We start from the raw sequence: 24,001 nt of genomic DNA on the forward strand, positions 1-24,001 counted from the left end.
AAGGAAATTAACAATTCGCCTTCATAAGACAGGAGAGGCCATTGCAAATATAGCCTATAACCGCGGAGAAGTGACGTAATGGAACTGAAAATAATTTAATGGGTCAATTATAAAGTAATGAGAAGCACAGTAAACCTACCTTTCACGTTCGGCTCAGTTCACATAACCAATCAGTCTATACAGAACAATTTGCGAATACATCAATAAATTGGTATTACTGTACAATTATGACTCGTTATTGCAACACTAGCTACCTAACCACAAAAAGGGTTACAGTAACTTCATAAAGTACATAAATCGCATCTGTTACGTGCTTACCTTATAATTAAAATTTCCATGCTTTTAAGTATCCACTAATCTGCGGGTCTGTTTGAATTGTTGCACCACCACTGTAGATAGACCACGCGCTCCTTTTGAAGCGACAAAGGTGTACTTGGTTCCTACAAACGGAAACTCCAGCGCGTCTCCATCAGCGCACAGTCTAATGAGAAACCAAACGCGGAGTCCGCGGGCTGCAGCCCGGTAAGATCTTTTCATCATTTAAAGCGAACAGGCAGGCTATACTGTGTACAGGTGTATTAGCATATTGCCACTGCTCCTTGGCCCTCGCTTCTCAGATTGCCTCTTTCACTTGATAATGATACCTCCTCTGAGAAACAGACATTGGGCGTAGGCCACAGGCTGAGTTATACACACCTTTTAAGCATTTGTTTAAGCTTTTAGTGTCCCTGTTGTCAGACAGGTGAACGTAAGGATGCTGCTTGGCCGCAACACCCCCAATAGCTATTTATTAATAGCAGTTGCATTTCACTTTTGAGTAGGTCTATATAAATTATGAGAATACAATAACAAAAATATTTTAACTTATTTAAAATGAATGAAATGCTTTGGTATTTATTTATTTATACTAAATCAAAAATCTTTGCGCGCTTGGAAAGACGCTCCGCGTAAAACAGGACTAACAGATACGTAAAACTGCAGCAATATTTTCATAACGAAGAAACACGTAGACTACCGACCATGACAATCACCATTAAACCTGTTTAATCCTGTCATTTTAATTTGAGTTGCTATTGCAAAATTGAATAATATTTTATCTCTGAATTGCAACTGATTACGAAAAAATGCAATTAAAACATCGATCGCTTACAGAAATATAACCGCCTACAGCTTAATTAGTTAACATTCGTGGTTTTTTTTCTTCTTCTTTATTTTAAATCTAAGAAGTAGGAGTCGTCGATGACATGCTTGTATGAACAATCGCAATTTATACCACTATCTTTAAAACAAGTGTATTTAAAGTTTTCGTTTGCATTTAGCCTACGATGGCAACGTCTAAACGTGCTTAGGAACCTTACTGTCGTTATGCATTTCCACACGGAACGTACTAGCTGCTGGACCCCTTTCACTCATGCTTGCCCGGTGTCGGACTCGGAATGCTACAGTGGTAGAGAAACGTGGAGCGAGACTTTAAACTGCTCGCTGAATCGTTTGCTAAATCTAATGTCACTTGACTCTATTATGATTGAGAGGTTAGAGTGACCATAGAAAAAAAATGCAGGTTTCTAGCGTGAATGACGTGAAGATATACAATTTAAGTCACGGAAAATCTCTACCAGAGGTAATTCATTTGATAACCTGGCTTGTTTGCCTGTTGGCTAATTGCTAGTACCAACGTTACTAGCCTACGACTAAAATGTTTACGACTAGTTAGCAGAATTGGGTATACATAAAATAGCTTTCTGTCATAATCGCTGTGTTTTGCCATAAAGTGCTTGATAACAACATGCTGTTCAAAATAATGTATTGTCATTAAAACACATTAGCAAGATGCTGCTATGTTACTACTTAGCCGGTATAACATTGATAGCTAGCTAAATAACAAGCTGTAAGTGTTTACTGCCAAAGGACTGGCAGTGTAGTCGGTTTACAAGTTTACAGGACGCTTTGGCAGGAGGCTGCCATGTGTGTAATTAAAATTGAGCCAGTTGCTCGTCTTTGCTCGTACCCGCGGGCTGTAGTAATGTTATAGCCTAATTTGTTTTCAAAAACTAAAGTAATGTAAACGTTTTCAATTCGTATTCCCAGTGGCTTTCTGACAGGAAGAAAAGGGCTTTGCAGAAGAAAGATGTCGGTGAGTATTTTTCCTGAAAGATGATTGTTCGTCGCATTGCTTCTTGGGCGCTTGTTTTGCTAAGCCACCTCTGCCCTGATCTGTTCCGTCAGACGTCCAGCGCAGGATCGAACTTATCCAGGATTTCGACATGCCTACAGTGTGTACCTCCATAAAGGTGTCCCGGGATGGACAGTACATTCTGGCAGCAGGTGAGGAGCTGAATAATCACGAGGACAGTGACGATCACATGTCTGTTACTACTCCGTGTTGATTGATATCTTCTAATTTCTATGTCCTGTGTTAGCATTTCTGTGAGACACAAAACTTTAATGCTTCTTTAATTTAAACCTGTTAAACATGACCAATCAGAGTCAATCGGAATTCATCTCGAGTTGTTGTACTTTCAGGCACCTACAAACCGAGAATTCGCTGTTACGACACCTACCAGTTGTCCCTGAAGTTTGAAAGATGTCTGGATTCTGATGGTAGGTGGGAAATTCAACAGTTGGGAAAAAAAACAACTCAATTCACACGTTTTAATAGGTTTTTAAATTTGGTATTCAGAGAATATTGTTGGAAGGTGGTTGGAATGAGCACAAGTATAGGTAGGGGGTCCCCAGGGCCGATGTTGGGAACCACTGGTTTAGCTTAGGTCCTCTGTAGTCACATAGTGGCTTTGTGTTGGGATGTGTAGGCTGTCTTTAAGGATTAGGGCTCATTATATGGCGGTATAGGTTATGTCCTCTGTAGTTTCATACTGGCTTTGTGTATGGATATATAGGCACTCTAAGGATTAGGGCTCATTATATGGAGGTATAGGTTATGTCCTCTCTGTAGTCTCATAGTGGCTTTGTATTGGGATGTGTAGGCACTCTTTAAGGATTAGGGCTCAGTGAATGGAGGTATAGGTTATGTCCTCTCTGTAGTCTCATAGTGGCTTTGTATTGGGCTGTGTAGGCACTCTTTAAGGATTAGGGCTCAGTGAATGGAGGTATAGGTTATGTCCTCTCTGTAGTCTCATAGTGGCTTTGGGTGGGAATGTGTAGGCACTCTTAAGGGGTTAGGTTTCATTGTATGGAGAGGTGTGCGGGTTAGGTTTTATTATATGGTGAGGTATAGGTTATGTCCTCTGTAGTCTCTTAGTGGCTTTGTGTGGGAATTTGTAGGCACTCTTTAGGGACCAAGGGCTCATTGTATGTAGGTGTAGGGAATGTGTTGTGCAGCTGCTTTGAATGGGAACAGGATACCGTTCTCTCAGCCACAGTGTCGGGTGTTTGCAGCCGCACTCTGTTGACCTGACTAATGACAGCTCACGAGGGCCAGGGATTTAATACGGTGATTAATTTTTAACTACTGCCCCACCTCACCCCACCCCACCTCACCCCACCCCATCCGCTACCCTGCTCTGCCCCGCCCCCAGGGGCTCAGGTAACACCCCAAATGCACGGGGTTTCTGGTTCTGTTATGGCCCGTGCTGGAACCCCCCATCGACCCGGGACCTTTGGGTGGTGAACGTAGAGCTGTTTGTTTGGTCGTGTTTGTGCGTCGTCTCCTCCCACAAATGTGTGAATTGATGAAGTGCGTTAGACAGGGTGGTGGTCTGCAACTTTGGTGCTGGAGGGTCTGCTGCTTTTGTTTTCACCTGAAAATTGTGAAGGGTGGTGGTCTACAGCTTTGGTTCTGGAGGGTCTGCTGCTTTTGTTTTTGCCTGAAAATTGTGAACTAACTCGAACCCAAGAAACCAGGGGAGGTGGGTTTCCTGTGCAGTCAGCTGCTTTAAATGGTCAGTTGACTGCTGAGTGACCCTGTGGATCTCCGGGACCAGGATACCCTACTGATGTGTTAGGGTAGCACAGCCTGGACCAGAATACCCTACCCCTGTGTTAGGGTCGCACCTGGACCCGGATACACAGCCTCGTAATGCTAACCCGTCTGTTTGCTCTCTCTGCAGTGGTGGCGTTCGACATCCTCTCTGATGACTACTCCAAGGTGAGAGTGTGCCGATGTATGGCCAGTATTCAATCAACATTCACCCTTTACTTTCACTAACATTTAAAAGCATTAAAAGTTCGGTGATCATTGAGGCTAACTGGCCAAACTCGTTGACGTTTGTGTTTATGGACGTATGCTGATTTAATGGCGGTCTGTTAATCTGAGTGTGTTTGTGTGTTTGTATGTGTGCACGCTTGTGTGTGTCCGCTTCTGCGTGTGTGTGCGCGTGTGCGTGTGTGTGTGCGCACGCTTGTGTGTGTGTGTGTGCCCATCTGTGCGTGCGTGTGTGTTTGTGTGTGTGCACGCGTGTGTTCATATGTGCAGCTGGTGTTTCTGCGCTGCGATCGTTACGTGGAGTTCCACTCCCAGCACGGGCACTACTACAAAACTCGCATTCCCAAGTTCGGCCGGGACTTCTCCTACCACTACCCGTCATGTGACCTGTACTTTGTGGGTGCCAGGTAAGAGTCCAGCTGCGTGAAGCGCTTATCACCTGTGCTCTCACCTGTACTCTCCGCGTCTGCGCCTCAATGACTGTCAGACTGTCCGAGCGAGTAACCAGCAAATACAGGAAAAATAAGCGTGCTTTAGTCACACCCTGAAGGTATTTAATATGTAAACCGATATACTCTAAACCAGACGCTACCAAGGGCAACTTGGCACTAAAGCAGTCTGGCTAATATAACAGCACTTTTCAGCTCAGTTAGCGTGATTTCTGACGCACACTGGAAGTCTGTACACAGAAATAAGAGCTGCATTGTCACTGCCTGTTTCCACAATAGCCCTGATGTCAACTCAGTGGTCTTCATTCAGGCCCAGTATGCTTTATAGTGTTTTTATTTCATTTTTCATATTTCGTTTCATCCATATTTCTATACACAGGCAGGTTATTATATAGGCTGCATATATTGTTACCCACTTGTAAAAAAAAAAAATAATAATAATAATAAATAAAAAAAATTACAAATTAAATACAAAAAAAGGTTGCAGAAGAGACAAAAATGTTTAAAGTCATGGTTGCATTAGGGGTTTTTAGATGGCTTAGAAATTTTAAAAAAATATTAACTTTTAACGTTACCAAGTAAAGTTGTTTATTTGACGATGTGTAGTGTGTAGCAGCATAGCTGAGATATTTTTACTGTTTTTACTTTTTGAAAAATTTCTTTCTTGATCGCCGTCCTTTCATTTTCGCCTGTGAAACTCAAGCAGCTCAACTCTAATTAGTTATCTGACCTCCATTATGGCTGTAAGTTAAGATCTTCTGCGGAAAGCTAATAAATAGCTATCTTTTTCTACACAGCCTTGATAAAATCATCATCCATAATTATGCAAATGTATCTTGGAGTACTCCTTTGGATAATAAAGATAACTGCTGCTTTAGTGGGCCTTAATTTAATATAATTGGCCATGTTCTTTGTAGAAAGCTTCCTTTTTGACAGTGCAAGAATTAATTGAAGAGCATTAAGCTTTCATAGATTCAGTTTCTGAGTTACTGTAATATAGATAGGGTTTCCATCTGAAAGTCCTGCTTCTTTGCTCTAAGCTTTTTTGAGTTTCTGAGTTACTGTGGTTGGTTTTACATCTGAAAGTCCTGCTTCTCTCTCAGCTCTGAGGTTTACAGGCTGAACCTGGAGCAAGGCCGATTCCTCAACTCCTTACAGACAGACGCAGTGTGAGTATCTGCACCTTTGTGTGTGTGTGTGCACGTGCGTGTGTGTGTACGCGTGTGCGTGCGTGCATGCGTGTGTGTGTATGCGCGTGTGTGTGCACATGTGTTATGTTTATAGCTACTCTTCACCCCTTGTTCCTGTTCCCCTCTGTGTGTCTGTGAACCAGTGTATGCACCAGACGCACAGGTGCCCATCTGTGCACCTTGTCTTTTATCTGTAAATGTGTGGGAACCTGTGACCCTGTCTCTGATGGTCATGTCTGGTGTTCACAGGGAGAACAATGTGTGTGACATCAACCCTGTGCATCAGCTGTTTGCTACGGGAACAGCAGAGGTACGTGTGCTGGGCGGGGCTTCGAGCTGTGAGTATTCCCCTGGAACCAACAGCCCCCTCGCTAACCGTGTGTGTGTGTCTGTGTGTGTCTGTGTGTGTCTGTGTGTGTCTGTGTGTCTGTATGTGTGTATGTGTGTCCTGTCTGTCTGCCTGTCTGTGTGTGTGTGTGTGTCCTGTCTGTCTGTCTGTCTGTCTGTCTGTGTGTGTGTGTGTGTGTGTGTGTGTGTGTGTGTGTGTCTGTATGTCTGTATGTCTGTATGTGTGTCCTGTCTGCCTGTGTGTGTGTGTGTCCTGTGTGTGTGTGTGTGTGTGTGTGTGTCCTGTGTGTGTCCTGTGTGTGTCCTGTGTGTGTCCTGTGTGTGTGTGTGTGTGTGTGTTTGTCTGTGCAGGGGAAGGTGGAATGCTGGGATCCTCGTACCCGGGGTCGGGTGGGGATTCTGGACTGTGCGCTGAGCAGCGTGACGGAGGGGACTGAGTGAGTACTGCTCTGCCTCTGCAACGATGACATCAACAACTACAAACACATGCGGCTGCAGCAGCTACAAACACACCCAGCTGCAGCAGCTACAAACGCACCCAGCTGCAGCAGCTACAAACACACTCAGCTACAGCAGCTACAAACACACCCAGCTACAGCAGGTACAAACACACCCAGCTGCAGCAGCTACAAACACACGCAGCTACAGCAGCTACAAACACACCCAGCTGCAGCAGCTACAAACACACCCAGCTGCAGCAGCTACAAACACACGCAGCTGCAGCAGCTACAAACACACCCAGCTGCAGCAGCTACAAACACAGGCAGCTGCAGCTGCTACAAACACACGCAGCTGCAGCAGCTACAAACACACGCAGCTGCAGCAGCTACAAACACAGGCAGCTGCAGCTGCTACAAACACACCCAGCTGCAGCAGCTACAAACACACCCAGCTGCAGCAGCTACAAACACAGGCAGCTGCAGCAGCTACAAACACACCCAGCTGCAGCAGCTACAAACACACCCAGCTGCAGCAGCTACAAACACACCCAGCTGCAGCAGCTACAAACACACGCACCTTTACTAATGGATAATTCATGCATTCCTGATAGCTACAAAAACTTATGCATGCGCTAGCTTCAAAAGAATAAAATGCATGCATTTTAGTAGCTTCAGTAGCTTACGCATGCACTAGCCTCAGTACGCACAAAATACATGCATTTTTTGTAGCCACAAACATGCACGCACTAGCTTTGTGTGTCTTTAGCCCCTCAAAGCTGCAAGAGGAGAGGAGGCTTTCAGTTCTCTGACCCCGGGTGTGTTCTGTGTCCTGTCCCACCAGGGTGGAAGGCCTCCCGTCCATCAGCGCGCTCAAGTTTAACGGAACCCTGAACATGGCCGTGGGGACGAGCACCGGACAGGTCAGAGCCGAGGGAGAGCCCGCCGGGCCACGTTTTATTCTGGCACCACTGTCCTCAACCCTTTAAAGTTGTGAGGTCACAAATATGTGATTAGAATGTTCTTATACTGAACATTCTAGTGCTGATGTCACAATCACTGCTGGTGACTGAAAGCGGTGGAGTTCTAGAACACTGACTCGGAATGTTGGAAAAAAAAACATCGCAAAAAAAACCTGCTCTTCAAAGGGGTAATGCATTTGTCGGCACAGACCCGTAAGTTAGCATCAAGTTTCAGAAGCAGTTGGAGGGGAAATCAGATGCCATTAATGACACTGTGGTTGTGTGGGAGTTGCAGTAGTTTTATTTTCCTTTCCCGGGTTCAGGTGTTGCTGTACGATCTGCGCTCCAGTTGCCCCCTGCTGGTTAAAGACCATTACTACGGCCTGCCCATCAAGTCCCTGAACTTCCAGAACCAGCTGGACCTGGTGCTGTCGGCAGACTCGAAGATCATCAAGATCTGGAACCGAGACACGGTCCGTCCGTCCGTCTGTCTGTCTGTCTGTCTGTCTGTCTGTCTGCCTGCCTGCCTGTCCATCTGTCCATGTCTATGTCCGTTTGGCTCTGTGAAGCTGTGTGTTGATTGGTTGCTGTGTCCCTGTTTGGAATGTATGGGTTTATGTGGGTCTGTTGGTGTCTCTGTGTGTGTTGTTTTGTGTGTGTTTCCGCTTCGTCATGGCTGTACGTTGTGCTGTGCTTCTGTTGTTCTTCAGTCGCACTCTCTCATGCTGTCACCTCCCTCTCCGTGAAATAAACCCATTCCTCCTATCCCGCTGGAGCACCAGCTCTGAAGCGGCTTGAATTGGCCACCCAGCACGTGTGCATCACAGGCGTAGAGGAAAGGAAGTCGATCGAGATAGAAATGTTTTTAAATAAACAGCAATGATATCTCAGCAATGCTGCCCCACTGTGATCTTCAGAAAACATCTTTATTTGGTAGCGGTGACAAGCTTCTTAATTGGCCGGTCTGCTAGCGCTGAATCTCCGTGTCTCTGTGGCTACTTCCTGTTGCTACTGCTGTTTTTTTTAGATTTATGACCAATCGTCTGCCTGCGTTAGCAGGGCTTGCGTTAACGCCATTTACACACCCCATACGGTTAAACTGGCCTGAACAGGACTGATTCTTCCTCTTTTTTTTTCATTTCAGGGCAAATTGTTTTCCTCAATCGAACCAGAAACTGACGTCAATGATGTATGCGTGTACCCAGACTCAGGTAAGGGGGGGGGGGGGGGGGGGGGGGCTTCTGTGTGTGTGTGTGTGTGTGTGTGTGTGTGCGCGCGCCTCTGCAATCTCGTTTTCTGGCTGGTTTGAGCGAGTTCTGCAGAGCAGAAGGGGAAGTAAATTACTAAATTACTTTCAAATGCCGTCTGCGTGGCCTTCCTCTGGGGCCGTGTGCTGCAGTTCCCCTTCATCGCCAGCAGGTGGCAGCACACATGCGGGGCTGTCTTGCGGTCGGCTCCTGCGGATCACAAGGCGCTGCCGATACGAGATTACAGATTCTGAAAGTCTCTCTTAATTACAGGAAATACCAGGGGCCGCCATTCAAACGTCTCTCGCCGTTAATTAAACGAAATTAAAAATGTTTTCAAAGGAGCGTCTGGAGTTAAACCGTTTAAGATGCCATTTGAGGGTTGTAATATACCCTCTTAAAGCTGTCCGCTGTGTATAATTAACAAATTCATACAATTATTCTGTGTCGTTTTATGTGATATTTTGATAAAAACCTCCGAGATTGAAAAGAGGTGCGGTGTTAAGAATGTGGCTGATCCCCGCTGCCCCTCCCCGCCCCATCCTGGGACCAAAAAGCTAGGACCAAAAGGAAAGAGGAGAACGGTTGTAACTGTTTAAAACAATGGCTGAGAACGTCCCGTTGTGGGATTTCGGTTCACGTTGCGGTTGAGTGGGTCGTCCTGTCCCAGACCAGCGTTCCCCGTCCGCACGGGTGGGCCCCGGGTCACGGTGGTGCGTTTAGAGAGAGCGCGTTCGCTCCTGACCGGGTCCTCGCTGCGGTCCGAAACGCTGGGAACGTGAACGTGGTCCTGAGAGGCGTGGGGCGTGCTGCTTTTCGGCTCTTAACAGAATCCATTGAAGTCGGGACCCACACTGGTAATTCACCTCAGCGGGGTTACTGGCTCTGAGTGCCTTATCATGATAGATCCCTTATTACATTACATCCATTCTGCCGCTACTTTACACCAGGCCGGCCAGCGGAGGATGGGCTCCCCCTCTATAGCCGCGTTCCTCTCAAGATTTCTTCCCATTTTTTTTGGGGTGGGGGTGCGGGGGGAGCGGGGGCTTCTGGTGAAAATGCTGAGGGGAGTATCTCACAAAGCAGCATTACTGAGTTAGCTGGATAACTGTGCCGAGGAAAAGCCATAACTTCTCTCTTGATTTTTTACTAGTCCATGGGTCCACATTTGGGAGGGTTCCGGGTTTTAATCAGTGCAGTTATCCAGCTATCTCAGTGGTCCTTTTTTCCCATAGACTGTGTATTTTTTTCCATAGACTGCGTTGTTGCCGTTCTCGTTGTTAGTGTTAATCAGTTTAACCTTCAGGGTCCAAGTTGAACTATGCGGTTGTTCCCTGCACTTGGACCTGTACTTCTCTCTAGGGTTTTCCTCATACTTGTTCCTGGTTATGGTTATACACTTTGTTGTACGTCGCTCTGGATAAGAGCGTCTGCCAAATGCCTGTAATGTAATGTAATGTAATGTAATCAGTGCATTTATCCAGCTGTCTCAGTTGTCCTGCTTCATGAGCTGAACTCAGGGCTCAGCTCACATAGACCTGATCATCTGTTTGCATAAAGTCATCGAACCGCATCAAAAAGCTGTCTGGTCAGATTAAAACCTAGAAGTATAGCTGGGCTAGCTCGGTTTAAAGATTAACTGAAATCCCATCTCCCCTTTCTATAAGGGGGCAAAGTACACAGCATCCCTTTGTAAGCTAATGCAGTCAATCCTAAAACTAATACACTGAAACTCCAAACTGTTACACCCAGTGACTCCCCTGGACCGGGCTGTAGGCCTCTATCCTAAACTGACCCCTGTGCCTCATTTTATTTATTTATTTATTTCTATTTTTGCTCAGTCTGTGGAGCATTGTCTTAAATTTTACTTTGGTTGTTTATGATAAAACACTCATTGTTTTGTTTTTTGTTTTTTCTCTCCCCCCCCCCCCCCCCCCCCAAACAGGAATGCTGTTCACAGCCAATGAAGGGCCCAAGATGAACACGTTCTACATGCCGGTGAGCATTCTACACCACCTCTGTGGCATCCACGTTGTGTCTGCGCTTACGCGCTAAATTAAAGCTCGCTGATTGGCTGAATGGTCCCAGGCACCCCTACAGGCCTAAATCTGTAGATTTTTAAAGAAATGTACAGGACTGTAAATCTGTGACTCTGTGGCCAGTGGGGGGGTTAAATGAAGCGTGTGCACACACACACACACACACACACGTGCGCACACACACACACACACACACACAGGCAGGAAAATGCGGTCTCTGTCAGTGCGTGCAGAGAGAGAGAGAGAGCGATTGGGAACGGGGTCCAGACGCACTGCCACGCCCCGGCCGGGCCCGGCGCATCTGTGTGTCCTTCCTGTGCGCAGCGGGGCCCGCGCCCCTTCCTGCAGGACGTGCCCTCGTCCCGCCCCCGCCTCGGGTTCCCCTCGGGGCGCTGGCGGGGCCCGCCGGGGTCCGGGTTTCGGGGAGCGAGCGATCTGCCTCGTCTGCTCCAGATGCCTCTCGTCTGCAGGCAGGAAGTGTGCGGGAGACACCCTTCCTTCCTGCGTCCTTTCTTGGCCTGTTTCCTCCTCCTCTCCTCTCACTCGCCTCTTCCCCCTCTCCACTATCACCATCTCTCCTCTCTCCCTCCCCTCCCCTCTCCTCTATCACCATCTCTCCTCTCTCCCTCCCCTCCCCTCTCCGCTATCGCCATCTCTCCTCTCTCCCTCCCCTCCCTTCCTTCTCTCTCCTCACCCCTCTTCTGAAAGCTGCTGTATTAAATTATTCAGGCCCAATAACTATTATACACTCTCACAGCACAGGCACTCAATCACTGTGACTGCGGCAGTAGCACCACTTACAGCTATGCATTATTTACTAAAGTAAAGTCTTATTTCTGTCTCCCTCTCTCCATCTCTCTCTCTTTCTCTCTCTCCCCCCCCCCCCCAGGCCCTCGGCCCCGCCCCTCGCTGGTGTTCCTTCCTGGATAACCTGACGGAGGAGCTGGAGGAGAGTCCGGAGAGCACCGTCTACGACGACTACAAATTCGTCACCCGCAAGGACCTGGAGAACCTGGGTAAGAGAGGGGCAGGAAGAGGAGGAGAGGAGGAGGGGGAGGAGTGAAGTGAGAGAGGGGAGGAGTGGAGGATTGAAGTGAGAGAGGGGAGGAGTGGAGAAGAGGAGTGGAGAGAAGGAGCGATGGATTGAAGTTGGGGAGGAGAGGAGTGGACGATTGAAGTGAGAGATGAGATGAGTGGAGGATCGAAGTTGGAGAGAGGAGGAGTGATGGATTGAAGTTGAAGAGAGAAGGAGTGATGATTGAAGTTGGAGAGAGAAGGAGTGATGGATTGAAGTTGGAGAGAGGAGGAGGGATGGATTGAAGGTGGAGAGAGAAGGAGTGATGGATTGAAGTTGGAGAGAGAAGGAGTGATGGATTGAAGTTGGAGAGAGACAGAGTGATGAATTGAAGTTGGAGAGGAGTGGAGGATTGAAGTGAGAGAGGGGAGGAGGAGGGATAGATGGTTGAGGCAGGAATTAATAGTTACACTAAAATGTCAGAGCTCCTCCTGGCTCCCCGGTAAAAACTGAACCCTGGTTCTAGCCATTTGGCAGACACTCGTATCCATGGTGACAGGCACAGCTTACAAGCGTTTTACATACAAAACATTTTTAGTGCTGGATATGGTCAGATGCAAAGGAAGCACCTCTGCTCAAGGCCAGAACGGCTGTGTCCCACCTGGGTGTCAAACCTGCAACCTCAGCGTTACAAGCCCGGGTCCCTAACCACTGTACTACACTGTCGCCCGCATATACCAGTACATTTTTTAAATGAGTGAGAGAGAAAGTGGGCGAGTGAGAGGGAAAGGGACGGAAAGAGAAAGAGGTAGGAAAAGGAAGAGACAGTGAAGAGAAAGATTGATGAGGGACAGGGCTGGAACGACAGGAGAGGAAAGATGATAGGATGACAGGAAGAGTGGTGGGTGGGGGGGGGGGGGTCGGGGGTGGACAGGGCGGGGCTGTGGGCCTGGAATGCGTGGTTATGTAACGGTGGAGACTGCCTGTTCAGTCCCCCCTCAGCAAACAGGGATGATCGTCCACACTGAGAGAGGGAGAGGAAAAAGAACAAGAGAGGCTGAGGTTGAGAGAGATGGACAGATATGAGGGAGCGAGAGATGTTGGAGAGAGAGAGGGAGTCTGAGATATGAGAGAGAGACAGAGAGAGAGTTTGAGGGAGAGAGTGAGAGCAAGAGAGGGAAGAAAAGAGAGTGAGAGGTTGAGGGAGAGAAATAGACTGATAGGTGAGAGAGAGAGAGAGACAGAGACACAGAAAGGGTGAGGGGTGGGTTGAGGCGGAGAGACCTCTGCCTGTGTCCCAGTGAGCGCGTCCATCCTGCCGTACGGGGAGGTCATGTGACCCCGGCGGCTGGAATCGCGGCGATAGATGTTGATCGATGTGGAAGTTGAGGATCGACTTGAGGAGCCAAACTCTCTCGAGTGTTTGGGCTGAATGAGTCGTCTGTGCACACAAAAGGGCGTGTGTGTGTCCCTGCCCTTAAACCAGAGTGTGTCTGGTGCTCTAAAAACACAACTCTGAAAAGAAAGAACGTAAAGGAACAGACAGACAACAGACAGTCCCTGAGGTGCGGGCAGACCAGCCTGAGGTAGAAACAGCACCTGCCTTTTAATTTCCTCCAGGTGACCGTACACTTTAAACCGAAACTACAGCCACTGTTTATCTCAGGGGTGAATAAAGTGTGCAATTTCGTGCATTCCTTTGTGTATATTTATGGAGTCGTGGAGCAGTTTATGTAAATCTCCCTTAAGTCATTCCCAGCGGTTTGAAAGGAGGCATTGTAGTAGCGGGTAGTTTGGTGCGATGTCACGTGACCGCGTTCGGAATGTATTGCCTAGCTGCTCGGCCAATCGCGGACGGGACGGAATGCGTGGGACGCGCGTAAAGCGGAGCGGCGGGACCTGGAGAGTAAAGGGCGGTGTGACGGGGGCTCCAAATCTCAGCGGGACTGGCCCGGGCGGGACGGCAGCGCTGATTTAGGCCTCTAAATATTTGAGGAGGGCTAATGAGACGCACCGGCGAGGCCGGCCTGTGTGAGCGGAGCCCGGGGGGAGGGAGGGGGGGAGGGGATGGAAATTAGCCAATGTAAATGTCACGCTCTCTCTCGAAGCCCGTCTTCGCGAGCCAGCGTAAATGAACGGAATTAGAGGGTCTGTAATGTCTGAGTCCTCGCTGCCCTGACCTCACACAGGCACAGGCACAGACACAGGCACAGACATAGACACAGACACAGGCACAGACGTGTGCGGCCTGGGATGTGTGGCGTTCTGCTTCATTCTCCTCCTGTCCTGGTTTCACATTGACCACCTTTCGTCCGTTAAAGCAGAACCGTACGCTTTGAGAGTCGCGTGAGCGATAAAGTAGTGTGTACTTGCTGCTGTTCATAAACAAATAAGAAAAAACACCGTCAGCTCCAAAGTGAACCTTTTTACTGCACGTTTGTGTGCACATAACAGCTGTCTTCCCATTATGTTTTATTAACGATTTATCGTGAAATATTTATGGCATTCTGCATTTTTTGTGACAGTGCTTTCTTGGCATACAGGCAGGTAATGAAAAATTAATCTTTGACGTGCCTCTTACGGTCAGCGTTTTGGTGAGTGGCCCTGGGGTTGTGAAGTGGTGCTGCGGCAGACACCCCTGGTGCGTTTGCTCCTTTACCTGACTGACCTGTGCTCTTCCCTGTCTGTCCGTCTGTCTGTCTGTCCGTCCGTCCTCAGGTCTGTCTCACCTGGTGGGGTCTGCACTGCTGCGAGCCTACATGCACGGCTTCTTCATGGACATTCGCCTCTACCACAAGGTGTGTGTGTGTGTGTGTGTGTGTGTGTGTGTGTGTGTGTGTGTGTGCGTGTGTGCGTGTGTGCGTGTGTGGTGTGTGCGTGTGTGTGTGCTTTTTCATTCCGGTTTACAGAACAGTAATGACACTCTTGTTCTTCACTGTGTGTGTGTGGCTCTTGTTCTTCGCTGTGTGCGCGTGTGTGTACGTGTACGTGTGTGTGTGTGTGTGTGTGTGTGTATGTGTGTGTGTGTGTGTGTGTGTGTGTGTGTGTGTGCGTGTGTGTGTGTATGTGTACGTGTGCGTATGTGCGTTCTCCAGGTGAAGACGATGGCGAATCCCTTCGCCTACGAGGAATACCGCAAGGATAAGATCCGGCAGAAGATCGAGGAGAAGCGAACTCAGAGAGTGCAGGTCAAGGTGAGCGACCCCGCCCCGTCTGGAACTCCGCGGCCCTGTCACGTGACCTGGTCACGTGACCCTGACTTCATTGGCAGTGTGTGTTTTTCAGGGGCGGTCACTTCTGCGGTTGTGTGTCTCACAGATGTGGTCTCTCTCTCTCTCTCTCTCTCTCTCCCTCCCCCTCTCTCTTTCTCTCTCTCTCTTACTGAAACAGAAGTTGCCCATGGTGAATAAGGAGCTGGCCATCAAGCTGATGGAGGAGGGAGATGAAGAGGAGCATTCCAGCAGGAAGAAGAAGGGCAAGGTGAGCGCCCCCTGCTCACTGTTGTTTCCATGGACACACAGATGCCCTTGCGTACATGCAGGAACACGCACAGACGCATGTATGCGCACACACACACACACACACTCTCTTAGTCTGGCACAATGACTGATCTGTGTTCCGTTTCTCCTTTTTTATGCACCCCCCCTCGCTCCCTACCAGGCCGTAACCAGCATCCTGAATGACAACCGCTTCAAGGTGATGTTTGAGAATCCCGACTACCAGGTGGACGAGCAGAGCGAGGAGTTCCGTCTGCTCAACCCCATCGTCTCCAAAGTGAGCCAGAAACGGCGCAAGAAGCTCCGCCTCCTGGAGAAGCAGGCCGCCGCCCAACAGGTGAGACATTCTAGAGCTGCTACACCTTACACGTGAGACTCTAGAGCTGCTACACCCTACAGGTGAGACTCTAGAGCTGGTACACCTTACAGGTGACACTCTAGAGTTGATACACCTTACACGTGACACTCTAGAGCTGATACACCTTATAGGTGTGACTCTAGAGCTGCTACACCTTACACGTGACACTCTAGAGCTGATACACCATACAGGTGACACTCTAGAGCTGCTACACCTTACAGGTGAGAATCTAGAGCTGCTACACTCTACAGGTGAGAATCTAGAGCTGCTACACCTTACAGGTGAGAATCTAGAGCTGCTACACTCTACAGGTGAGACTCTAGAGCTGCTACACCTTACAGGAGAGATTCTAGAGCTGCTACACCCTACAGGAGAGATTCTAGAGCTGCTACACTCTACAGGAGAGATTCTAGAGCTGCTACACCCTACAGGAGAGATTCTAGAGCTGCCACACCTTACAGGAGAGATTCTAGAGCTGCTACACCCTACAGGAGAGATTCTAGAGCTGCCACACCCTACAGGAGAGATTCTAGAGCTGCTACACTCTACAGGAGAGATTCTAGAGCTGCTACACCCTACAGGAGAGATTCTAGAGCTGCCACACCTTACAGGAGAGATTCTAGAGCTGCTACACCTTACAGGAGAGATTCTAGAGCTGCTACAGGCTGTATTGTGAGGGAAGAAAAATTCATAACAGTTGAGAACTTTATTCCAGGTTCACTGAATGCACCCTTTCATGTGCTAAAGACAGTTATTTGGGTTGTGTGGAGCCTGCCGTATTTACTGTATTAGGAAGTCGTCTGCGGTTTGAGGTGACGTCGAACATTCCTTTCGCAGAACTGGTATTGCGCGGATTCGTAGAAATGTGCCGCTCCATGCATGCCGTGCAGTCGGGTTCATTCAAGGCCTAAATTAGGCCGCCAGTTCCCTAATGCTGCCCCCAGCTGTGACCTCTGAACCTCACCTCGTCCGCCTGTTGACCCCATCCTCTTCCTCTCTACAGAAGGAGGAGCAGGACGAGGAGGAGGAGGAGCCGGAGGGCCGGGCCAGCTCGGAGGAGAGCTCGGACGACGACAAGAGCTGGGTGGAGGAGGTGCGGGAGCAGCGGCGCCTCCTTCGGGTGGAGGAGCGGAGCCGCAAGCGGCAGGACAGGAAGCAGCAGGATCGCGAGACCAGCCTGGAGAGCCAGAACCAGAACCAGAGCCAGAACCAGCCCCGCTTCTTCCAGATCAAGGCTGGCGAGGATTTCCGGAGCTTCGGGGACGTGGGCCGCAAGCAGAAGCTGCAGAAGTGAGTGACAGCCGTCGCCATGGCGTTGGGACACGCCCCCGCCCTCACCTAGCTGTTCTGTCATAAAAGGAATGTTCAGCCCGGAGGCTGGCTCTCTGACTGTGTCACGGGTCAGGACAGGTGCCACGCCTGTTCAGACCCCTGGGGCACGGTTATAAAACCTGTCAGCTGGGCGTTACTGTAGAGAGAGGACCTAACTGTGTGTGTCTGTGTCTGTGTCTGTGTGTCTGTGCGTGTGTCTGCACGTGTGTCTGTGTCCGTGCGTGTGTGTGTGTGTGTGTGTGTGTGTGTGTGTGCCCGTGTCTGCGTGTGTGTGTGTGTGCGTGCGTGTGCGTGCGTGTGTGTGCGCGTGTCTACGTGTGTGTGTGTGCGTGCGTGTGTGTCCATGTCTGCGCGTGTGTGTCTCTTGCAGGGCCTCGTTGGAGGACCGTCTGAAGCTGGAGGAACATTCCGGAGCCCTCAGCATGGCCGATTCGACGGTTGGCAGCAAGCAGCTCACCTTCACCCTCAAGAAGGTGAGTCTGGCCTCTCAGCCCCTGCTTTTCCAGGAGCCAGGAAATGGAGCGGGAAGACTTCCTGTCCAAGAGGTTGCGAATGATGGAACCTTCATGCCCATGACATCATCGTCCAACCGCTGTTCGTTGCAGCTGTGCTAACGTGCTTTCGGCGGTATGAACAACGTTACGCAGGCTTCTCCTGCCACGAAACACTACGCTCCACGGCTGTGTTGATAATTGCGGGCGGTACGGTATCATGCAGTCGGATAATTGCGCCGTTCCTTCCCTGCTAAGGGTACGAGCACGCTCAGTTAGCCCCTCCCGGCTCAGTTAGCCCCTCCTGGCTCAGTTAGCCCCTCCCAGCTCAGTTAGCTCCTCCCGGCTCAGTTAGCCCCTCCCAGCTCAGTTATCTCCTCCCAGCTCAGTTAGCCCCTCCCAGCTCAGTTAGCCCCTCCTGGGTCAGTTAGCCCCTCCCAGCTCAGTTAGCCCCTCCCAGCTCAGTTAGTTCCTCCGGGCTCAGTTAGCCCCTCCCGGCTCAGTTAGCCCCTCCCGGCTCAGTTAGCCCCTCCTGGCTCAGTTAGCCCCTCCCAGCTCAGTTAGCTCCTCCCGGCTCAGTTAGCCCCTCCCAGCTCAGTTATCTCCTCCCAGCTCAGTTAGCCCCTCCCAGCTCAGTTTGCCCCTCCTGGGTCAGTTAGCCCCTCCCAGCTCAGTTAGCCCCTCCCAGCTCAGTTAGTTCCTCCGGGCTCAGTTAGCCCCTCCCGGCTCAGTTAGCCCCTCCCGGCTCAGTTAGCCCCTCCCAGCTCAGTTAGCTCCTCCCGGCTCAGTTAGCCCCTCCCAGCTCAGTTATCTCCTCCCAGCTCAGTTAGCCCCTCCCAGCTCAGTTTGCCCCTCCTGGGTCAGTTAGCCCCTCCCAGCTCAGTTAGCCCCTCCCAGCTCAGTTAGCCCCTCCCGGCTCAGTTAGCCCCTCCCGGCTCAGTTAGCTCCTCCGGGCTCAGTTAGCTCCTCTGGGCTCAGTTAGCTCCTCTGGGCTCAGTTAGCTCCTCCTGGCTCAGTTAGCCCCTCCCGGCTCAGTTAGCTCCTCTGGGCTCAGTTAGCTCCTCTGGGCTCAGTTAGCTCCTCCCGGCTCAGTTAGCCCCTCCCGGCTCAGTTAGCCCCTCCCGGCTCAGTTAGCCCCTCCCGGCTCAGTTAGCTCCTCCAGGCTCAGTTAGCTCCTCCCAGCTCAGTTAGCTCCTCCCAGCTCAGTTAGCCCCTCCCAGCTCAGTTAGCCCCTCCCGGCTCAGTTAGCCCCTTCTGGCTCAGTTAGCTCCTACCAGCTCAGTTAGCCCCTCCCAGCTCAGTTAGCCCCTCCCAGCTCAGTTAGCCCCTCCCGGCTCAGTTAGCTCCTCCCGGCTCAGTTAGCTCCTCTGGGCTCAGTTAGCCCCTCCGGGCTCAGTTAGCTCCTCCCTGCTCAGTTAGCCCCTCCCAGCTCAGTTAGCCCCTCCCAGCTCAGTTAGCCCCTCTGGGCTCAGTTAGCCCCTCCTGGCTCAGTTAGCTCCTCTGGGCTCAGTTAGCTCCTCTGGGCTCAGTTAGCCCCTCCCGGCTCAGTTAGCCCCTCCCATCTCAGTTAGCTCCTCCGGGCTCAGTTAGCTCCTCTGGGCTCAGTTAGCCCCTCACTCAGTTAGCCCCTCCCGGCTCAGTTAGCCCCTCCCAGCTCGGTTAGCCCCTCCCGGCTCAGTTAGCGCTGTAAACGCTCTCGTGAGCGCAGGCTCAGGTTGTGACTGATGTGGGAGGCATTCCTGTGTCACTGCCAGGGAGGCTGTTACTCTTTATGAGAGCCCATCATTGTGCTGGTCCCTGTGGAATGTTCCTTTCTTTCTCCCTCACTCTCTCTCCCCCCCTCCTCTGTCCCCCTTCCACCTCTCTCTTCTCTTTCCCTCTCTCTCTGCATCTCTTTCTCTCTTCCTCTCTCCCCCCCTCTCCCACTCTCTCACTGTGTCTCTCTCTCTTCTCCCGTTCTCTCCCCCTCCCTCTCTTCTCTCTCTTTTTCTCTCTCCCTTTTTACTCTTTACTCTGTCTGTCTGTCTGTCTCTCTCTCTCCTCTCTCTCTGCCCCTCTTTCTTTCTTTCTTTCCCTCTCTGTGTGCAGAACAGATGCATTCTTTCCTCCCGTGGGCGTGCTCAGTCACCCCCCAGGCCGATGTTCACAGTGTTCAGTATTTTCTCTGTGTGTCGGTTGTTCCCCTGGTCCCAGCAGTTTAGGGGTCACAGGGCGTCGGTGTGGGGTGTGGGGTGTCTGTGTGTGTGGGGTGTGGGGTGTCTGGGGGGGGGGGGGTTACAGCTCTGGGCCTGTGGGACCAGGGGGCCGTTCGCGTGTGCTGAACTTCCTGTGTCTCGAGACTTCCTGTGTGCGTGCGCAGCATATGGCTCATATGGGACCCCCAACCCCCCCCCCCCCCCCCCACAGACGAGAGGCAGGGCCCGCTGTCTCCATGGTGACCAGATAAATAAAATCATAACATTATCCATTCCGCCACCCCCCCCCCCGCCCTCCATGTTTACAACTCACTTTCTCACCCTCACTCTTTCTGTCTCTCTCCCCCTCTTTGTGTTTCCTTCCTCTCTCCCCTTCACACTGTCTCTCCCCCCTTTCTCCCCTTTCTGTCTCTCTATCTCTGTTTTTTTCTCCCTGCCTCTCTTCCTCCATCTCTCCTCTCTTGCTCCTGCTCTCTCACTTTCTCTGTCTCTCTCCCCCTTTCCTTCCTCTCTCCCTCTCTCTCTCTCTTCCCTCTCTGTCTCTCTCACTGTCTTTCTCTCGCTGCCTCTCTTCCTTCATCTCTCCTCTTTCGCTCCTGCTCTCTCACTTTCTCTGTCTCTCTCCCCTTTCCTTCCTCTCTCCCCCTCTCTCTCTCCACCCTCTCTCTGTCTCTCTGTGTGTCTTTCTCTCCCCTTTCTGTCTCTCTCTCTGTCTTTCTCTCCTTGCCTCTCTTCCTCCCCCTCTCTCTCTCTTCCCTCTCTCCCTCTCCTCCTCTCCCCTTATGTCTGTGCTGCTGTGTACCGGTGTTTACTGCCTCCGGCGGCCTGAGCCCGTCGCAGTGCGGAGTTGACCTGGAGTAACCCCGGCTCTCCCAGAGCGGAGCGAGATCACAGCGGCTGAGCTCGTAATGAAGCTGCAGGCGGCCGCTCTGCTCACCTACGCGGTGACACTCGAAACTCGAAAATCGCGCCATTAGCATGTCCTTAGCGTCCCATTACCGTGTGATGAACGCAGTATTACCATAACGCAGTGATTTGCGGGCCAGTGGAATATTAGCCTGTTGTCTCCTTGGCCTCTCCGTCTCAATCCCATCCCGATAGCCGTTAGTTTCAGGTTTTAATGATCTCTGTAATCTGCCATGAGAATGCGACTTGTAAGGTGTAGGGCCTGATGGTGTTGGGCAGTAGTAAGGGTGTAGGGGAGGTAGGATGTAGGGCAGTTTGAAGGGTGTAGTGGGTGAGTGTGCAGAGCAGTGATAAAGGTGTAGGGGGTGGGGGTGTAGGGCAGTGGGAAGGGTGTAGGGTGTGAGGGTGTAGGGCAGTGGGAAGGGTGTAGGGTGTGAGGATGTAGGGTAGTGGTAAGGGTGTAGGTGGTGAGGGTGTAGGGCAGTGGTAAGGCTATAGAGGGTGAAGGTGTAGGGCAGTGGTGAAGGTGTGGAAGGGGAGGGTGTTGGGTGTGGGGGGGTGTAGTCAGGCTCTGACCTTGACCCTGGCCCTGACTGTTCGAAGTCCTGAAAAGGTGAAATTCCCAGGAGGTTTTCCCAGGAGATCGGCTCGGCCGGCCCCTTATCTTATCTCATCTCATCTCTCCGCGCCGGGTCTGGTGTCCGGTGTCTTTCCCAGAAAGAGCTCTCGCCCGTTTCCTGTCCTCTGGCCTTCGCGGAGGTCTGCGCGTGCGGAGTGGAGCCGTGCCCCGGGGGCCCGGTGCCCTGGGGAGGGGGGCGAGCGCCCGTGTGTAAGCGGTGCGGAACGTGGGTGGCTGACTGCCTGGCTGTGAGCGCACCTCCGGCAGAGTGGGAGGGGGTGGGGTGGGGGGCAGTGAGGCTGAGCGCTGGCTGGTGTCTGCAGGTTAGGGTGGCACGCCGCGGCGGCGGTTGGCACCACGGTTTGGCCCGAGTCTCTCGAGAAGGTGGTTGCGGGTTCGAGTCCTCTCTCCGTGGAGTTGGCGTGTTCTGCCCGTGTTTTTGCGTGGCTTTCCCCCCCCCCCCACAGTCCCCAGACAGGTAGGCTTCAGATGCTCTCTAGCAAGAGAGAGATCTCAATGTCAGTCTGAGTGTGAGCGCCCTGCTGTAGTGAAGGGTAAATGCAGTACGGCCGGGCAGCGCAGGGGGAAAATTCGCCGCGCCTCTCCGTGTTTAGTAAACACTGCGGGATCAGGGAAAGGTGACCCGCCTCCTCCCGCAAGGACGGGCCCGAGCGTAACCGTGCCGACCGCAGCGTCCTATGGGCTGTGGCGCTGCGGGCAGTCTGCTGAGAAACGCAGCCGCAGGTGTTCTTAGAAAGCGGCTCGTCGTCACGGCACGCTCTGCTTTGCGTTAGCGCTGCTGGCAACCGCAGGCGGGAGGTTTGTGTGTGTGTGTGTGTGTGTGTGTGTGTGTGTGTGTGTGTGTGTGTGTGTGTGCGCGCGCTTGTGTGAGTGTATGAGTGTGACTGTTTGTGTGTGTGTGTCCTTCACCCAGTAGGATGGGTCATTTTTGTTCATCCGAAAGTGTGGCAAAATTTGGATGTATTATTTTTATTTTATTTTATTATTTTTGTTTTACTTCTCCCCCCCCACTTTCAATTCAATTCAAAGTGCATTATTGGCATGACATAGTTCAGTATGTGTCCTGTCCCTCAGGCTTTGGCAGGTAGAAACATATTGTGCAGCCAAATTTGGGCAGCACCTTTCCTCTCCCAGGATAATTTTTAATTTTTTGAGATTCAGGTACGTTTGGGAAGTTTGGGACTTGTTCTGTGAGTTTGGGGAAGAAATGTTCTCTGACGTTTCTGTAGTTTGATTTCCGTTTTCCCCATTTTCTTTCACATTCCTCAGTTTCTTGCACATTTGATGAGGAAGTGCAGCTCTGTTTGTACCTGCTCTTTGTTGCAGAGGGAGCACAGCCTCTCCTCCCTGGGCAGCCAGGTCTGCGTGTGTCGGCCAGTCTCTATCGCCAGGCTGTGCTCGCTGCGTCTGTACTTCGTCAATGTTTTCCTTTCCTTTCTGTCAGGTAGTCTGCCACAGTGTAGTCTCGGTTTAGGGCCAAATAACATGCCGATTTACTTAGATTTTTTGTTTGAGTTTCCCAATGTGTAATGTAATTTTGTTTTTGTTGTGCTCTTTCTCCCCCTCTTTCCCTCCCTCCCTCTCTGTTTCTCTCCCCCCCTTCTCACTCTCACTCTCCCCATCCCTCTCTCTCTATCCCTCCTCTCTCTCTCTCTCTCTCTCTCTCAGTCGGAGCAGCAGCGGCAGCAGCACAAGGCCGAGCGAGAGCACCTGGAGGAGAGGAAGAAGCTGAGGCGGTCTGCCGGACACCTGCAGACGCGCGGGAGGGGGCGGGGTCAGGGGCGGGGCCGGGGGCGGGGCTGGGGGAGGGGCCGGCACTGACTGGCAGGACCTGGGGGTGGTCACTGAGGGAAAGGGGCGGCGCCACAGTCAGGGAGTTTGTGTTAGCTCTGGTCCAAAGGACGCAGGCTTGTGTGTCTTTCCCCATGTTTTAAAATAACCTTTTGATGATATTTATATTCCACCGGGTCAGGGAGGCCATTTTGGAAACCTCCTCTCCAGGTTACGTAACAGGGGTGTTATGCATGTGTGTGTGTGTGTGTGTGTGTGTGTGTGCATGTGCGTGTGTGTGTGTGTTCAGTGAGGGCAGGCTGTGTTCTGTTAGGACTAAAGTCAAGTCTCATTTTCAAGTTTATCTGAATTAATGAATTTACCAGACCCCTTCATGAGTATTTCACTGAACAAATTTACCTTGTCTGTGTGTGTGAGTGCGTGCGTTGTGTGTGCGTGTGTGTCCTTGTCTCGTGTGCGTCTCACTTGTCTAGCCTGTCATTTCTCCTCAGTCACTGTAGTTCTGTGCAGATAAACAGGTGTGCTTGACTGGGATCATAAATGCTTTTTAAACACACCTTTCAGTTGTGTATCTTCATTATTATTGATGCTGTCTTTCCCCATCATTGATCATCTTGTTCAACCATGTAAACCCTTCGTCAGGATCACATTTGCGTCACATGACATGATAAAAAGGTTAAACGGTGCCTAAGACAGTTCTGCTTTAATACTGGGCAAACTGAAATGACAGTACTACTGTTGGGCTGCCAGTATGTTGAGCAAAGGCCAGTGCATTAACACAGAGTTAAGTCATGATTGAAACTAGACAGGACAGCCATTTTGACTAAAGCAGGGGTGTCCGGTCCTATCCGAAAAGGGCCAGTGTGGGTGAAGGCTTTTGCTTTAGCTCAGCACTACAGCACCTGATTCAGCTGGTTAACTAATTGTGATCTTCAGTCAAGA

General features: G+C 50.8%; 1 protein-coding gene across 1 annotated transcript; it reads left to right on the forward strand.

The window, feature by feature from the left end:
- Positions 1 to 1,388: 1,388 nt before the first annotated feature.
- On the forward strand, positions 1,389 to 23,615 carry nol10 (nucleolar protein 10). The gene is made up of 21 exons (XM_035399387.1): positions 1,389 to 1,621; positions 2,089 to 2,134; positions 2,227 to 2,325; positions 2,524 to 2,601; positions 4,068 to 4,105; positions 4,433 to 4,569; positions 5,715 to 5,780; positions 6,051 to 6,111; positions 6,501 to 6,586; positions 7,431 to 7,509; positions 7,872 to 8,021; positions 8,693 to 8,759; positions 10,741 to 10,793; positions 11,724 to 11,850; positions 14,568 to 14,647; positions 14,945 to 15,043; positions 15,240 to 15,329; positions 15,510 to 15,683; positions 16,708 to 16,994; positions 17,407 to 17,509; positions 22,937 to 23,615. The coding sequence occupies exons 1-21, from the start codon at positions 1,556 to 1,558 to the stop codon at positions 23,087 to 23,089; spliced, it is 2,139 nt and encodes a 712-aa protein (XP_035255278.1). The 5' UTR covers positions 1,389 to 1,555; the 3' UTR covers positions 23,090 to 23,615.
- The last annotated feature ends 386 nt before the right edge of the window (positions 23,616 to 24,001 follow it).

Source organism: Anguilla anguilla, chromosome 1 (genome assembly GCF_013347855.1).
Source record: "Anguilla anguilla isolate fAngAng1 chromosome 1, fAngAng1.pri, whole genome shotgun sequence".
Taxonomy (NCBI): Eukaryota; Metazoa; Chordata; class Actinopteri; order Anguilliformes; family Anguillidae; genus Anguilla; species Anguilla anguilla.

What these genes read in the sequence shown, in the direction of transcription:
- nol10 (XM_035399387.1), top strand. Translation starts at nt 1,556, where the DNA reads ATGCAGGTTTCTAGCGTGAATGACGTGAAGATATACAATTTAAGTCAC. An exon ending in CAAGGACCTGGAGAACCTGG is followed by an intron (nt 11,851 to 14,567) that starts GTAAGAGAGGGG and finishes GTCCGTCCTCAG; the next exon opens with GTCTGTCTCACCTGGTGGGG. An exon ending in CTCAGAGAGTGCAGGTCAAG is followed by an intron (nt 15,044 to 15,239) that starts GTGAGCGACCCC and finishes TTACTGAAACAG; the next exon opens with AAGTTGCCCATGGTGAATAA.